At 38.0% G+C, this 18277-nt stretch overlaps 1 protein-coding gene across 1 annotated transcript; it reads right to left on the bottom strand.

The window, feature by feature from the left end:
* Nucleotides 1–16446: 16446 nt before the first annotated feature.
* On the bottom strand, nt 16447–17034 carry LOC309963569 (small ribosomal subunit protein eS7-like; the record flags this gene model as incomplete). The annotated part of the gene is made up of 1 exon (XM_082842023.1): nt 16447–17034. The coding sequence occupies one exon, from the start codon at nt 17032–17034 to the stop codon at nt 16456–16458; it is 579 nt and encodes a 192-aa protein (XP_082698149.1). The 3' UTR covers nt 16447–16455.
* Between the last annotated feature and the right edge of the window lie 1243 nt (nt 17035–18277).

Genomic DNA, 18277 nt, shown 5'->3' with positions numbered 1-18277 from the left:
ACTGCTGGTGGGAATGTGAATTGGTTCAGCCACTATGGAGAACAGTATGAAGGTTCCTTAAAAAACTACAAATAGAACTACCACATGACCCAGCAATCCCACTACTGGGCATATACCCTGAGAAAACCAAAATTCAAAAAGAGTCATGTACCAAAATGTTCATTGCAGCTCTATTTACAATAGCCCGAGATGGAAACAACCTAAGTGCCCATCGTCGGATGAATGGATAAAGAAGATGTGGCACATATATACAATGGAATATTACTCAGCCATAAAAAGAAACGAAATTGAGCTATTTGTAATGAGATGGATAGACCTAGAGTCTGTCATACAGAGTGAAGTAAGTCAGAAAGAAAAAGACAAATACCGTACGCTAACACATATATATGGAATTTAAGGGAAAAAAAGTCATGAAGAACCTAGGGGTAAGACAGGAATAAAGACGCAGACCTACTGGAGAATGGACTTGAGGTTATGGGGAGGGGGAAGGGTGAGCTGTGACAGGGCGAGAGAGAGTCATGGACATATACACACTAACAAACGTAGTAAGGTAGATAGCTAGTGGGAAGCAGCCGCATGGCACAGGGATATTGGCTCGGTGCTTTGTGACAGCCCGGAGGGGTGGGATAGGGAGGGTGGGAGGGAGGGAGACGCAAGAGGGAAGACATATGGGAACATATGTATATGTATAACTGATTCACTTTGTTATAAAGCAGAAACTAACACACCATTGTAAAGCAATTATACCTCAGTAAAGATGTTAAAAAAAAAGATGTTAAATAAAAAGAAAGACGATTAAAAAAAAATTCTAAATCATTTTTGAAATAAAGGGCTATAATGATTCTATTGTTAATACAAGGATCTGTTTAAAAATCCTAAATCATTTTTGAAATAAAGGGCTATAATGATTCTATTGTTAATACAAGGATCTGTTTAAAAATCCTAAATCATTTTTGAAATAAAGGGCTATAATGATTCTATTGTTAATACAAGGATCTGTTTAAAAATTCTAAATCATTTTTGAAATAAAGGGCTATAATGATTTAAAAAAAAAAAAAATCTTCCAACAAACAAAAGCCCAGGACCAGATGGCTTCACAGGCGAATTCTATCAAACATTTAGAGAAGAGCTAACACCTATCCTTCTCAATCTCTTCCAAAATATAGCAGAGGGAGGAACACTCCCAAATTCATTCTACGAGGCCACCATCACCCTGATACCAAAACCAGACAAGGATGTCACAAAGAAAGAAAACTACAGGCCAATATCCCTGATGAACATAGATGCAAAAATCCTCAACAAAATACTAGCAAACAGAATCCAACAGCACATTAAAAGGATCATACACCATGACCAAGTGGGGTTTATTCCAGGAATGCAAGGATTCTTCAATATATGCAAATCAATCAATGTGATACACCATATTAACAAATTGAAGGAGAAAAACCATATGATCATCTCAATAGAAGCAGAGACAGCTTTTGACAAAATTCAACACCCATGTATGATAAAATCCCTGCAGAAAGTAGGCGTAGAGGGAACTTTCCTCAACATAATAAAGGACATATATGACACACCCACAGCCAACATCATCCTCAATGGTGAAAAACTGAAAGCATTTCCACTAAGATCAGGAACAAGACAAGGTTGCCCACTCTCACCACTCTTATTCAACATAGTTTTGGAAGTTTTAGCCACAGCAATCAGAGAAGAAAAGGAAATAAAAGGAATCCAAATCGGAAAAGAAGAAGTGAAGCTGTCACTGTTTGCAGATGACATGATACTATACATAGAGAATCCTAAAGATGCTACCAGAAAACTACTAGAGCTAATCAATGGATTTGGTAAAGTTGCAGGATACAAAATTAATGCACAGAAATCTCTTGCATTCCTATACACTAATGATGAAACATCTGAAAGTGAAATCAAGAAAACACTCCCATTTACCATTGCAACAAAAAGAATAAAATATCTAGGAATAAACCTACCTAAGGAGACAAAAGACCTTTATGCAGAAAATTATAAGACACTGACGAAAGAAATTAAAGGTGATACAAATAGATGGAGAGATATACCATGTTCGTGGATTGGAAGAATCAACATTGTGAAAATGACTCTACTACCCAAAGCAATCTACAGATTCAATGCAATCGCTATCAAACTACCACTGGCATTTTTCACAGAACTAGAACAAAAAACTTCACAATTTGTATGGAAACACAAAAGACCCCGAGTAGCCAAAGCAATCTTGAGAACGAAAAACGGAGCTGAAGGAATCAGGCTCCCTGACTTCAGACTACACTACAAAGCTACAGTAATCAAGACAGTATGGTACTGGCACAAAAACAGAAACATAGATCAATGGAACAGGATAGAAAGCCCGAGAGAAACCCATGCACATATGGTCACCTTATCTTTGATAAAGGAGGCAGGAATGTACAGTGGAGAAAGGACAGCCTCTTCAATAAGTGGTGCTGGGAAAACTGGACAGGTACATGTAAAAGTATGAGATTACATCACTCCCTAACACCATACACAAAAATAAGCTCAAAATGGATTAAAGGCCTAAATGTAAGGCCAGAAACTATCAAACTCTTAGAGGAAAACATAGGCAGAACACTCTATGACATAAATCACAGCAAGATCCTTTCTGACCCACCTCCTAGAGAAATGGAAATAAAAACAAAAATAAACACATGGCACCTAATGAAACTTCAAAGCTTTTGCACAGCAAAGGAAACCATAAACAAGACCAAAAGACAACCCTCAGAATGGGAGAAAATATTTGCAAATGAAGCAACTGACAAAGGATTAATCTCCAAAATTTACAAGCAGCTCATGCAGCTCAATAACAAAAAAACAAACAACCCAATCCAAAAATGGGCAGAAGACCTAAATAGACATTTCTCCAAAGAAGATATACAGACTGCCGACAAACACACGAAAGAATGCTCAACATCATTAATCATTAGAGAAATGCAAATCAAAACTACAATGAGATATCATCTCACACCAATCAGAATGGCCATCATCAAAAAATCTACAAACAATAAATGCTGGAGAGGGTGTGGAGAAAAGAGAACACTCTTGCACTGCTGGTGGGAATGTGAATTGGTTCAGCCACTATGGAGAACAGTATGAAGGTTCCTTAAAAAACTACAAATAGAACTACCACATGACCCAGCAATCCCACTACTGGGCATATACCCTGAGAAAACCAAAATTCAAAAAGAGTCATGTACCAAAATGTTCATTGCAGCTCTATTTACAATAGCCCGAGATGGAAACAACCTAAGTGCCCATCGTCGGATGAATGGATAAAGAAGATGTGGCACATATATACAATGGAATATTACTCAGCCATAAAAAGAAACGAAATTGAGCTATTTGTAATGAGATGGATAGACCTAGAGTCTGTCATACAGAGTGAAGTAAGTCAGAAAGAAAAAGACAAATACCGTACGCTAACACATATATATGGAATTTAAGGGAAAAAAAGTCATGAAGAACCTAGGGGTAAGACAGGAATAAAGACGCAGACCTACTGGAGAATGGACTTGAGGTTATGGGGAGGGGGAAGGGTGAGCTGTGACAGGGCGAGAGAGAGTCATGGACATATACACACTAACAAACGTAGTAAGGTAGATAGCTAGTGGGAAGCAGCCGCATGGCACAGGGATATTGGCTCGGTGCTTTGTGACAGCCCGGAGGGGTGGGATAGGGAGGGTGGGAGGGAGGGAGACGCAAGAGGGAAGACATATGGGAACATATGTATATGTATAACTGATTCACTTTGTTATAAAGCAGAAACTAACACACCATTGTAAAGCAATTATACCTCAATAAAGATGTTAAAAAAAAAGATGTTAAATAAAAAGAAAGACGATTAAAAAAAAATTCTAAATCATTTTTGAAATAAAGGGCTATAATGATTCTATTGTTAATACAAGGATCTGTTTAAAAATCCTAAATCATTTTTGAAATAAAGGGCTATAATGATTCTATTGTTAATACAAGGATCTGTTTAAAAATCCTAAATCATTTTTGAAATAAAGGGCTATAATGATTCTATTGTTAATACAAGGATCTGTTTAAAAATTCTAAATCATTTTTGAAATAAAGGGCTATAATGATTTAAAAAAAAAAAAAAATCTTCCAACAAACAAAAGCCCAGGACCAGATGGCTTCACAGGCGAATTCTATCAAACATTTAGAGAAGAGCTAACACCTATCCTTCTCAATCTCTTCCAAAATATAGCAGAGGGAGGAACACTCCCAAATTCATTCTACGAGGCCACCATCACCCTGATACCAAAACCAGACAAGGATGTCACAAAGAAAGAAAACTACAGGCCAATATCCCTGATGAACATAGATGCAAAAATCCTCAACAAAATACTAGCAAACAGAATCCAACAGCACATTAAAAGGATCATACACCATGACCAAGTGGGGTTTATTCCAGGAATGCAAGGATTCTTCAATATATGCAAATCAATCAATGTGATACACCATATTAACAAATTGAAGGAGAAAAACCATATGATCATCTCAATAGAAGCAGAGACAGCTTTTGACAAAATTCAACACCCATGTATGATAAAATCCCTGCAGAAAGTAGGCGTAGAGGGAACTTTCCTCAACATAATAAAGGACATATATGACACACCCACAGCCAACATCATCCTCAATGGTGAAAAACTGAAAGCATTTCCACTAAGATCAGGAACAAGACAAGGTTGCCCACTCTCACCACTCTTATTCAACATAGTTTTGGAAGTTTTAGCCACAGCAATCAGAGAAGAAAAGGAAATAAAAGGAATCCAAATCGGAAAAGAAGAAGTGAAGCTGTCACTGTTTGCAGATGACATGATACTATACATAGAGAATCCTAAAGATGCTACCAGAAAACTACTAGAGCTAATCAATGGATTTGGTAAAGTTGCAGGATACAAAATTAATGCACAGAAATCTCTTGCATTCCTATACACTAATGATGAAACATCTGAAAGTGAAATCAAGAAAACACTCCCATTTACCATTGCAACAAAAAGAATAAAATATCTAGGAATAAACCTACCTAAGGAGACAAAAGACCTTTATGCAGAAAATTATAAGACACTGACGAAAGAAATTAAAGGTGATACAAATAGATGGAGAGATATACCATGTTCGTGGATTGGAAGAATCAACATTGTGAAAATGACTCTACTACCCAAAGCAATCTACAGATTCAATGCAATCGCTATCAAACTACCACTGGCATTTTTCACAGAACTAGAACAAAAAACTTCACAATTTGTATGGAAACACAAAAGACCCCGAGTAGCCAAAGCAATCTTGAGAACGAAAAACGGAGCTGAAGGAATCAGGCTCCCTGACTTCAGACTACACTACAAAGCTACAGTAATCAAGACAGTATGGTACTGGCACAAAAACAGAAACATAGATCAATGGAACAGGATAGAAAGCCCGAGAGAAACCCATGCACATATGGTCACCTTATCTTTGATAAAGGAGGCAGGAATGTACAGTGGAGAAAGGACAGCCTCTTCAATAAGTGGTGCTGGGAAAACTGGACAGGTACATGTAAAAGTATGAGATTACATCACTCCCTAACACCATACACAAAAATAAGCTCAAAATGGATTAAAGGCCTAAATGTAAGGCCAGAAACTATCAAACTCTTAGAGGAAAACATAGGCAGAACACTCTATGACATAAATCACAGCAAGATCCTTTCTGACCCACCTCCTAGAGAAATGGAAATAAAAACAAAAATAAACACATGGCACCTAATGAAACTTCAAAGCTTTTGCACAGCAAAGGAAACCATAAACAAGACCAAAAGACAACCCTCAGAATGGGAGAAAATATTTGCAAATGAAGCAACTGACAAAGGATTAATCTCCAAAATTTACAAGCAGCTCATGCAGCTCAATAACAAAAAAACAAACAACCCAATCCAAAAATGGGCAGAAGACCTAAATAGACATTTCTCCAAAGAAGATATACAGACTGCCGACAAACACACGAAAGAATGCTCAACATCATTAATCATTAGAGAAATGCAAATCAAAACTACAATGAGATATCATCTCACACCAATCAGAATGGCCATCATCAAAAAATCTACAAACAATAAATGCTGGAGAGGGTGTGGAGAAAAGAGAACACTCTTGCACTGCTGGTGGGAATGTGAATTGGTTCAGCCACTATGGAGAACAGTATGAAGGTTCCTTAAAAAACTACAAATAGAACTACCACATGACCCAGCAATCCCACTACTGGGCATATACCCTGAGAAAACCAAAATTCAAAAAGAGTCATGTACCAAAATGTTCATTGCAGCTCTATTTACAATAGCCCGAGATGGAAACAACCTAAGTGCCCATCGTCGGATGAATGGATAAAGAAGATGTGGCACATGTATACAATGGAATATTACTCAGCCATAAAAAGAAACGAAATTGAGCTATTTGTAATGAGATGGATAGACCTAGAGTCTGTCATACAGAGTGAAGTAAGTCAGAAAGAAAAAGACAAATACCGTACGCTAACACATATATATGGAATTTAAGGGAAAAAAAGTCATGAAGAACCTAGGGGTAAGACAGGAATAAAGACGCAGACCTACTGGAGAATGGACTTGAGGTTATGGGGAGGGGGAAGGGTGAGCTGTGACAGGGCGAGAGAGAGTCATGGACATATACACACTAACAAACGTAGTAAGGTAGATAGCTAGTGGGAAGCAGCCGCATGGCACAGGGATATTGGCTCGGTGCTTTGTGACAGCCCGGAGGGGTGGGATAGGGAGGGTGGGAGGGAGGGAGACGCAAGAGGGAAGACATATGGGAACATATGTATATGTATAACTGATTCACTTTGTTATAAAGCAGAAACTAACACACCATTGTAAAGCAATTATACCTCAATAAAGATGTTAAAAAAAGATGTTAAATAAAAAGAAAGACGATTAAAAAAAAATTCTAAATCATTTTTGAAATAAAGGGCTATAATGATTCTATTGTTAATACAAGGATCTGTTTAAAAATCCTAAATCATTTTTGAAATAAAGGGCTATAATGATTCTATTGTTAATACAAGGATCTGTTTAAAAATTCTAAATCATTTTTGAAATAAAGGGCTATAATGATTTAAAAAAAAAAAAATCTTCCAACAAACAAAAGCCCAGGACCAGATGGCTTCACAGGCGAATTCTATCAAACATTTAGAGAAGAGCTAACACCTATCCTTCTCAATCTCTTCCAAAATATAGCAGAGGGAGGAACACTCCCAAATTCATTCTACGAGGCCACCATCACCCTGATACCAAAACCAGACAAGGATGTCACAAAGAAAGAAAACTACAGGCCAATATCCCTGATGAACATAGATGCAAAAATCCTCAACAAAATACTAGCAAACAGAATCCAACAGCACATTAAAAGGATCATACACCATGACCAAGTGGGGTTTATTCCAGGAATGCAAGGATTCTTCAATATATGCAAATCAATCAATGTGATACACCATATTAACAAATTGAAGGAGAAAAACCATATGATCATCTCAATAGAAGCAGAGACAGCTTTTGACAAAATTCAACACCCATGTATGATAAAATCCCTGCAGAAAGTAGGCATAGAGGGAACTTTCCTCAACATAATAAAGGACATATATGACACACCCACAGCCAACATCATCCTCAATGGTGAAAAACTGAAAGCATTTCCACTAAGATCAGGAACAAGACAAGGTTGCCCACTCTCACCACTCTTATTCAACATAGTTTTGGAAGTTTTAGCCACAGCAATCAGAGAAGAAAAGGAAATAAAAGGAATCCAAATCGGAAAAGAAGAAGTGAAGCTGTCACTGTTTGCAGATGACATGATACTATACATAGAGAATCCTAAAGATGCTACCAGAAAACTACTAGAGCTAATCAATGGATTTGGTAAAGTTGCAGGATACAAAATTAATGCACAGAAATCTGTGGCATTCCTATACACTAATGATGAAACATCTGAAAGTGAAATCAAGAAAACACTCCCATTTACCATTGCAACAAAAAGAATAAAATATCTAGGAATAAACCTACCTAAGGAGACAAAAGACCTTTATGCAGAAAATTATAAGACACTGACGAAAGAAATTAAAGGTGATACAACTAGATGGAGAGATATACCATGTTCGTGGATTGGAAGAATCAACATTGTGAAAATGACTCTACTACCCAAAGCAATCTACAGATTCAATGCAATCCCTATCAAACTACCACTGGCATTTTTCACAGAAGTAGAACAAAAAATTTCACAATTTGTATGGAAACACAAAAGACCCCGAATAGCCAAAGCAATCTTGAGAACGAAAAACGGAGCTGAAGGAATCAGGCTCCCTGACTTCAGACTATACTACAAAGCTACAGTAATCAAGACAGTATGGTACTGGCACAAAAACAGAAACATAGATCAATGGAACAGGATAGAAAGCCCGAGATAAACCCATGCACATATGGTCACCTTATCTTTGATAAAGGAGGCAGGAATGTACAGTGGAGAAAGGACAGCCTCTTCAATAAGTGGTGCTGGGAAAACTGGACAGGTACATGTAAAAGTATGAGATTAGATCACTCCCTAACACCATACACAAAAATAAGCTCAAAATGGATTAAAGACCTAAATGTAAGGCCAGAAACTATCAAACTCTTAGAGGAAAACATAGGCAGAATACTCTATGACATAAATCACAGCAAGATCCTTTCTGACCCACCTCCTAGAGAAATGGAAATAAAAACAAAAATAAACACATGGCACCTAATGAAACTTCAAAGCTTTTGCACAGCAAAGGAAACCATAAACAAGACCAAAAGACAACCCTCAGAATGGGAGAAAATATTTGCAAATGAAGCAACTGACAAAGGATTAATCTCCAAAATTTACAAGCAGCTCATGCAGCTCAATAACAAAAAAACAAACAACCCAATCCAAAAATGGGCAGAAGACCTAAATAGACATTTCTCCAAAGAAGATATACAGACTGCCGACAAACACACGAAAGAATGCTCAACATCATTAATCATTAGAGAAATGCAAATCAAAACTACAATGAGATATCATCTCACACCAATCAGAATGGCCATCATCAAAAAATCTACAAACAATAAATGCTGGAGAGGGTGTGGAGAAAAGAGAACACTCTTGCACTGCTGGTGGGAATGTGAATTGGTTCAGCCACTATGGAGAACAGTATGGAGGTTCCTTAAGAAACTACAAATTGAACTACCATATGACCCAGCAATCCCACTACTGGGCATATACCCTGAGAAAACCATAATTCAAAAAGACTCATGTACCAAAATGTTCATTGCAGCTCTATTTACAATAGCCTGGAGATGGAAACAACCTAAGTGCCCATCATCGGATGAATGGATAAAGAAGATGTGGCACATATATACAATGGAATATTACTCAGCCATAAAAAGAAACGAAATTGAGCTATTTGTAATGAGGTGGATAGACCTAGAGTCTGTCATACAGAGTGAAGTAAGTCAGAAAGAGAAAGACAAATACCGTATGGTAACGCAATATATGGAATTTAAGAGAAAAAAAATGTCATGAAGAACCTAGTGGTAAGACAGGAATAAAGACACAGACCTACTAGAGAACAGACTTGAGGACAGGGGGATGGGGAAGGGTGAGCTGTGACAAAGCGAGAGAGAGGCATGGACATATATACACTACCAAACGTAAGGTAGATAGTTAATGGGAAGAAGCCGCATAGCACAGGGAGATTAGCTCGGTGCTTTGTGACTGCCTGGAGGGGTGGGATAGGGAGGGTGGGAGGGAGGGAGATGCAAGAGGGAAGAGATATGGCAACATATGTATATGTATAACTGATTCACTTTGTTATAAAACAGAAACTAACACACCATCGTAAAGCAATTATACCCCAAAAAAGATGTTATAAAAAAGTTATTTTCATGGTGGATGGGGTGCAATTTTTGCGACTCTATTTCTTTTGGGGAAAGATATGTACTTTATACCGCCCAGTCCCTGAGCAGTATTGTTAGCTGTTAGGCCATGAGTGTGAGACCTGGTTGAAGCAATTGTCCCAATAGAGATGTGGGAAAAATTCAGTTAGTCACATGAAGAGATTAATTCTTCGGGCCTGAGCTCTGGTGGTTATTGAGCATAATTGGCTGCCTAGATTGTTCTGCAATGTCCCAAGGCCACGCTGATAGGTCTGTATGGAAGGGCAGAGGAGACACTATTTTTGTTACAGTGCATTACAGAAACATAGCTGCTTCTGCAGCAGTCATCTTCAATTCATTCTGTTCAGGGTTTTCCTCTGGAATGTGTAAGCTTGCTTAAGATTATACTTTAGTTCTCCATGAGACCTTCAACTCAAGTGGTTGAGCTGTCATTAAATATTCTTGTGGCTGAATGGTTATTAAAACACCAGAAAGATGATGCAAATAGGTATGGACCACTTTGCCAGGTTAGTACAGCATCACAAGCCTGAAGAAAAGTGAGGTTACACACCATCACATACCAAAGAAACCATAAACAAACCAAAGATTTTCATTGGCAAAGGGTAGTTAAAATATTTAATTGAACCCAGCAGCAGAGTCAACATAGCATATTTATATTTTAAAGCAATTGACTGTGTCATAGCATATATCAAAATTTGACCATTTGCAGAGAGGCAACACTTCAAGCCCATTCAGGACCAACTAGAGTTAAGTAGTCTAAAAGGGACTTGCTTTATCAGAATTCTAAGATGAAGTTACTGTAGATGTTGGATTTATAGAATGAACAATATAAGCCATCTATTAGAAAAGATTTGGGAATTTTGCTTTGATACAAGGACAAGGAAGACAGCTATTCAAGTAGGTCCTTACTATTAGGTCCCCCCGACCCCTTCTGTTCAATGAGAATAAATACTCTAGTCTTAAATTATTTCCCTGATGTTAGAGCCCACCTCCCTGGCTAGAAATACCGATTTGCGAATGGTCAGGTTTCCCCATAGGGGCTGTAAGACACACACATGGTTGATAGAGGTTACAAAAATTGCATAGGTCCATGAAATATATAAACATGTATCTGTAACGTATTTAAAATAAAGACAGATGGAAGAATGTGCCCACAAGATGACGAAACAAGACTATGTATGTGTATTGGTCCAAGTCTTCCATCAGTATTGCTCCAGCTCCACACCAGGTATACGTTATGGCCTAGAGAGTATATGCATGCATACACCCAAGGGAGCCTCAAAGAAAGGAAATTGCAGTAGGCACACAATTCATCTCTAGCTGCCCACCTGCTAAATGTTGGCAGACTACTCTGGGTCACAACCCACATGTTGTGAACTACAGTTTTACCTCCCTGGGTAGCATGTGGTTTTGAAGGCAAAGGCTGTGAGTTTACGTTCCCGGATGCCATATGTATGCAGTTAGCAGACAACTATGGTCTCTTTATATGTACATGGCCACAAATCATTCCAGATTGATGCCTGGATGATGGACTCCATCTCCTGCAAATTTCCCATATGCTTCACCTGACTCCAGAATGAGTTGGAAGAAAATATGCAATATTGGGAGCTTTTAACAGAAAAATGGGAAGCCTCTACTTGTGGAACTACGGCATGTGAAGCTACAATTGGCAATGAAGGGAAAGTCAGCTTTTCCTGAATTTCCTTACGCATTCAAAAAGCAAATCGAAGAAAAGGAAACCACCTGCAGTGAAAATATAATAGACTGCAGGGGCTTTCTCCCAAGTGGTTCTGATTCATCCTTAGTATCTGCAAGGGAAGAGCCCATCCCCATGTTAAACTATGGCGTTTTCACAGATCAAACTGTGGGATTCCCAGTTTCTCTTTTTCTTCTCACTTTCCTTTTGTTCTTTCTTCCTTCCATTTCTCCTTCCCTCCTTCGTATGTATGTACATATTATTTTTCTCACTTTATGAGGGACTTGGGAGAGTAAACAAGAACTACAATTAAACAATAACCTCAGCACCATGGCAATTGAGAGCACAAGCTGACCATAAAGACCAGGAGTTTATTATTACTGAGCCTCCAGATAACCTACTTCTCCTGTGAGTGTCCTTAGAATAAAGAACAAGAGAAACCTAACTTACCTGATTTGTTATCAAAGGGGGGAAACACATTGCTTCCTCATACATAGGTATCCATAGGGGTGTATCAGGGCAGGTGAGTGGGGTGGGTTTGAGTGAGGCTTTAGGGCCCCTCTTTTTTTCATGAAATATTTCAAATAAACGGATAAGTACAGAAAAGATGAGAAACACCCAGTGTACCCCCCCCCCGTTTCGAATAAAGGCTAAAATTTCCCAAGTTTCCTCAGGCTTTGTAAAGAAAATATTTCAGATATAAGTGAAAATTCCTGCCTACCACTCTTAACTTTCATTCCCTCCTTCCTTGCTCATGGTGAGTATAAGCGAGGGTTATTCTTATGCACGTTTTATCCGTGTAGAGCTCAGGCTCAGTAGTTGTGTTTAACAGGCTTAGTGGCTTCGCGGCATGTGGGATCTTCCCGGACCAGGGCTCGAACCCGTGTGCCCTGCACTGGCAGGCGGATGCTTAACCACTGCACCACCAGGGAAGCCCAGCCCTCAAACTTTTAAAACCCTATTTTACATTATAATCTACCTCCCCTACCCACACCCTTGAAAGTATTTACCCCTCCATCTTAGGGCAGTTTCCCTAACAGCAGAGCTTGAGACAGAATTGCTAGTGGGAGAAAGTGAGAAAAGTGAGGAAAGGAAGAAGCTTAGCAAAGACTTGCCTTCTGCTGCAGACTAACTTCAGCGTGACCCCGCAGGAAGTTCCGAGCTCCGCAGGAAGTTACCTCACTGAGGCAGGGGCTGGGTCTGGCCTTTATACCCCTCATTTATCAGCCATTGGCTGCGGGCCACGGTGGAGGGGTTGCACGGTGTCAAGGGGATGGGGGTGGGGTGGGGACCATGCAACCGCCCAGGCATTTCCAGTTAAAGAGGCTCCTCTTTGGGAAAGAGTGCAGCTGTGAGCAGTTAGCAGCTAATAGACCAGGTGGGGGTGAGTGCGCTCGCCCAGTAAAGGAGATCTGGGCAAGGCACCGCTAGCACTGACTGCACCTTCCAACGTGTGATACGTCCTGATGTTTTTCTCCCTCCCCTCCCCCCTCCCCTTCCTTCTGTTCATTGCCCACTAAATTGATTTCATTAATTTAGCGAGTTAGCGGGGATATGATAGATTTTTCAATAAATGGTGCTGGAATAATTGGCTATTTATGTAGAAAATAAAGCAAAATTATATCCCTCATCTACACACACACACACACACCCACGCACACAGATTCATGGATGAGTAAAGATCTAAAGTTAGTAAAGATCTAAATCTAACCTTCCCTCTCATCTCTTCCCCCTCCCCCTTCCTTCAGTTCACTGTTCACTAAAATTGATTTCATTATCTGTTAATGGATCACAACCTCAAGTTTTAAAAACACTGTCCTGGGATATGCCTAGAAGGGGAACTGTGGGTGTATGAACATCTACATTAGAAGATACTACCACCTGGCTCTACAAAGCAGTTTAATTGATTTATTTTTCTGCCAGTAGTCTGAGAGTTCTGGTTTTATCACATCTGTGTATGGTGGTACTTGTCATTGCTTTCAGACTTTAATTTTTTACAAAATTTATGGCTGTGAAATGGATATATCATTATTGTTATAAACTGAATTTCTCTGATTACTACTCAAATTGGGCAACTCCTTGTGTTTGTGAATCAATAAGTTTTCCCTTTTGTAACTTGACCATTCATATTCATTGCCTTTTGTTCTTGTTGGTGATTTCTAGGAGTATAACTGAGCAGGGCCCTGTGAGGGCTTCCCAGGACAAACATACCCCCCGTCCCCATGTCCTCCCCCTGCCTCTTGTTTGCAGAAAAACATTAGCTTCCTAGGTCCTCCCTGAGTTCCAAAGAACAGATTTAATCAGAGCAGTGAGAAAATACGGAAAACAAAGGAAAACGGTTAAGCAAGACAAAATAATAGTAGTTTAGCATTAAACAAAGTCAAGGACATTTAGTTCCTCCTCAAGGGTTAGAGATAATATTCTGAGCCATATCCTTGAGCTATTTTGCAGATACTGAAACCCTCACCAGGTGGAAGAAGTTAACTGCATGCTGCCCACAAGCACGTAGACCCCAGACCAGGTGGAACCAGGTTGATGATGTTGACTCCCGATTACCTTACCATCCAGCAAGCAGAATAATGTGCACAAGGTGATCGCGTAGCCTGTAACCCTCTCCCTCACCCTGTCTCTAAAAACCTTTCCCTGAAAGCCATCCAGGAGTTCAGGCCTTTTGAGCATTAGCCATATTCCTTGCTTGGCCTTGCAATAAACCTGCACTTTCCTTCACCAAAACCTGGTGTCAGTAGATTGGCCTTACTGCGCAGGCGAGCGGATTGTAGTTTGGTTCAGTAATAGGAGTTCTTTATGTATTTTGGGAAAAAAAAAAATATATATAAGTTTTTTGTGTTTTGTTTTTTGTTTGTTTTTGGTTAATGTGTTGAAAATACCTTCTCCCCGTGTTTGACTTTTTACTTTATGTATCTCTTGATGTGCAGAAGTTTTAAGTTTTTATAAAGTCAAATTTATATTTTCCTTCAGGTTTTGTGCTTTTTGGGGGGTACAATTATTATGAAATTTTTCTCTAGCTTGGAGATATAAAGATATTCTACTTTATTTTCTTCTAAATAATTTAAACTTTTATTTTTCACACTTAGATCTTTATTCATCCATGAATTTTTTTTTTAGGATGTAGATTAGGGATGTAATTTTGTTTTATTTTCTACATAGCCAATTATTACAACACCATTTATTGAATAATCCATCTTATCCCCACTAATTTGTAATGTGTCCATTTTCCCCATATACATAAGTCTGTTTATAAGTCTTGCTATCCGATCCCATATATCTATTTGTCTATTCACTTGCACCAAGATCATGATCTCTTACTTTTTATAGCTTTATGATAACTCATGATATTTGATAGGGCCAAACTACCCATTTTGTTCTTCAAAATTTTCTGGGTGTTTTTTGTCCTTTTTTTCTTCCATGTAAATTTTAGGATCAGCTTTTTAAGTTTCATAGAAATTTCTGTTGCATTTTTATTGGAATCAAATTGATATATTAATTTGAGAAGACTTTATGTTATTGAATCTTTCCATCAATGAACATGGTATATCACAACATTTATTCAGATCCTTCAATGCTATTTTTACGTCTTCCCCATAAAATTATAGCATATCTTTTCTTAGATTTATCCCTAGATTAAAAAAAAACACACTTTATTGATATTTTGAGGGGTATATTTTTTTCTATTACATTTTCTTTGTGGTTATTGCTAGTCCATAGGGACATAACTGATGTTTGTATAAACTCTTCCTGAGCTCTCTTATTGATTCTAACTTTGTATAGACTCTTATTTTCTTTAGGCAATCACATCATCTACAAATAAGAAGAGGTTTCAGGTTTCCTTCCCAAGTTTTATGCTTTCCTTTCTTTTCTTATTTCATCAGTTAGGACTTTTATCACAATATTGAAGTGAAGCAGTCATGTAGGTGAAATGTTTTATTAAGATAGTGCTTGCTATAGGTATATGGTGTTAAGGAAGTTCCCTTATAATCCTGGTTTGCAGAGATTTTTAAAAATCTTGATGAATATTACATTTTATAAAATGACTTTTCTGCATCTATTAAGTATATACTTATCTCCTTTAATCTGTATTTAAAGTGTATGACATAGATTTTCTTATAAACTCTTTGGTTTTTATACACTGACAAATGATTTGCTGATGTTTTATTTAGGACTTTGTATCTCTCTGCAAATATATGCTTTTCTTTTACAATCCTTGTCTGGCTTTAATATTAGTGTTAGACTAACCTTACAAAATGAGTTGGAAATATTACTTCTTTTATTCTCTGAAGCAGAGATTACCAGATGTGCTATAAAAACACAATCTACTTTTAAATTGCCTGCAAAAGACTCACAAAACCAAGCTTAATTTTTTATTAGGCAAGGTCAAATACTTACATTGACTGAGTTTTCTGACATATTTGGGTTTACCTCTACCCTTTTATTTTAGGTTTTCTGATTGCCTTTTTTTATTCTTCCTTATTTTCTTTTACTTCCTTTCATCTAGTGGACTAACAACATAACTACAATTTTTCCTCCCTTACGCTGTTTTATAAACTAGATTGTTTTCCTACCATTTTAGTTATTACTCTTAAATGTTTACCAAAATATTTAACCATACATTTTTCTAACAACATTTAGCTATGTAATATTTCTATCTTTCTGGCAAACATTACTTTCCGCTTTTACTACCAAGGAACAATGCCCCCACTCCATCTTTTTTGTGTGTGTCTGTGAATAATATTTTAGTCATTTTTGTTTACAGCTGAAACTCTGGGAACTCAAAATTAACATCCTTGCCCATGAGCTTGTTATAGACACCAGAAAACGTTTCAACCTTGTGTTCCACATTGTTCTGCTGTGCTTTATTCAAACGAACCTTTATGAGTCGGCTGCCATCCAGCTTCACGTGAATTCTCTTGCCCACGATCTCACTTGGGAAAACCAAGTCCTCCAGGATGGCGTCATGCACGGCTGTCAGAGTGCGGCTCCTGGGACGTTTTTGCTTATTTTTTGTACAGCTTTTTCGAGTTGGCTTAGGCAGAATTCTCTGAACGATAAAGACAACGTGCTTCTCGCTGAACTTCTCCAACTCACACACTAGCCAGACCTGGATTTTCTGGAAGGATTTCAGATGAGGAACGGGAACAAAGATTATGATAGCTTTTGGACAACCAACATCTTCAATTTCTTTGGCGGCTGTAATGTTCAGCTCCCGCAGCTGGGCCTTGAGGTCCGAGTTCATCTCCAGCTCCGGGAGAGCCTGGGAGATGCCAGACTCGAACTCGTCCGGCTCCTCGCCATTGGGCTTCACGATCTTCACGCTGGAACTGAACATGGCCGGGACCTTGATGACGTGGCACCCCACTCCATCTTTTTATTGTGTTTAGAGCTTTTATTGTACTTAAAAAAATTCAAAATAGTTATTTTTATTTGTGTGTGTGTCTGTGTGTGTGTGTGTGCTGTTTCATTTCTTCCTTCTGGGTTCATTTTTTCTTCTTGAGATAAATCATTTAATAGTTCCCTTTGTGAGGATCAGTAGTTGGTAAATACTCCAAGTTTTTGTGTGGTGAAATGACTTTTTTGTCTCTACAACTGAAAGGTTGTTCGGGCATAAGAGTGTAGATTGACAGTTATTTCTTGTCAGCCCTGAAGATATTATTGTTATTTTTTGGCATTGATTGCAGCTGAGGAAAAGTCTGCTATCTGAGAGCTTTAAAAGTCTTATTTTCTTTGATGTTCTGCAGCTTCATTTTAATGTTGACATGTGGATTTATTTTTATATATTCAGTTCAAGACTTTGCACTTCCAGTCTGAGGACTTATGTCTTTTTCAATTTTAGAAAACTACTATTTATTATGGTTTCAGATCTTTCTTTCTCCTTCATTCTGTTTCTTCCTAAATTACTATTTCATAACTTCTCCTCTTTCTTCAAACCTTTAACACCTCCAGTACCCTCATCATCCAAAATGAAACCTTCACCTTCTTCCCCAAGTTAGCTTCTCTCGTGTTAACTTTCTTTTCTTTCTCTTAAATTCTATCTATTAACAATCCTATTGGCTCTAATTTAAAAATAAACCCAGAAAGTGACCACTTCTCACCTCTCTCACTATCACCACCCTATGCTAAGCCACCATTGTCTTTCTGCTTCACCCTTTTTCCCCACAGTCTATTCTTAGCACTTAAAATTTTAAATTGCATCTCCTCCCCTACTGTCCTCCTTGTCTTCTCCATTTTTCATTTTTCTCCATGGAATTTACACAATTAAAAAAAATATATATATATATACACACACACACACATACATAGTCCCTTCTTCTTTTTCTTCTTCCTCTCCTCCTTCTCCCTTCTCATTCTTATTCTTATTCTTTTCACTGTTTCTCTTTCTCACTAATATATAATAAGTTCTGGTGAGATAAGAATAAGGATGCTTAGAAGCATAAGGATTTTGATTTGTTTTGTTAACCCTGTATACTCAGCACCTAGAACAGTGTCACACATAGTAAGATTTCATTACATATTTGTTTAATAAATACATATATATTAAAAAAATTTTATTATTATTTATTTTTGGCTGTGTT

The sequence above is a fragment of the Leucopleurus acutus genome (assembly GCF_964270905.1).
Source record: "Leucopleurus acutus genome assembly, chromosome: 7".
Lineage (NCBI taxonomy): Eukaryota > Metazoa > Chordata > Mammalia > Artiodactyla > Delphinidae > Leucopleurus > Leucopleurus acutus.
The sequence above is the reverse complement of the archived record's forward strand: the minus strand, read 5'-3'. Positions and strand labels throughout refer to the sequence as shown.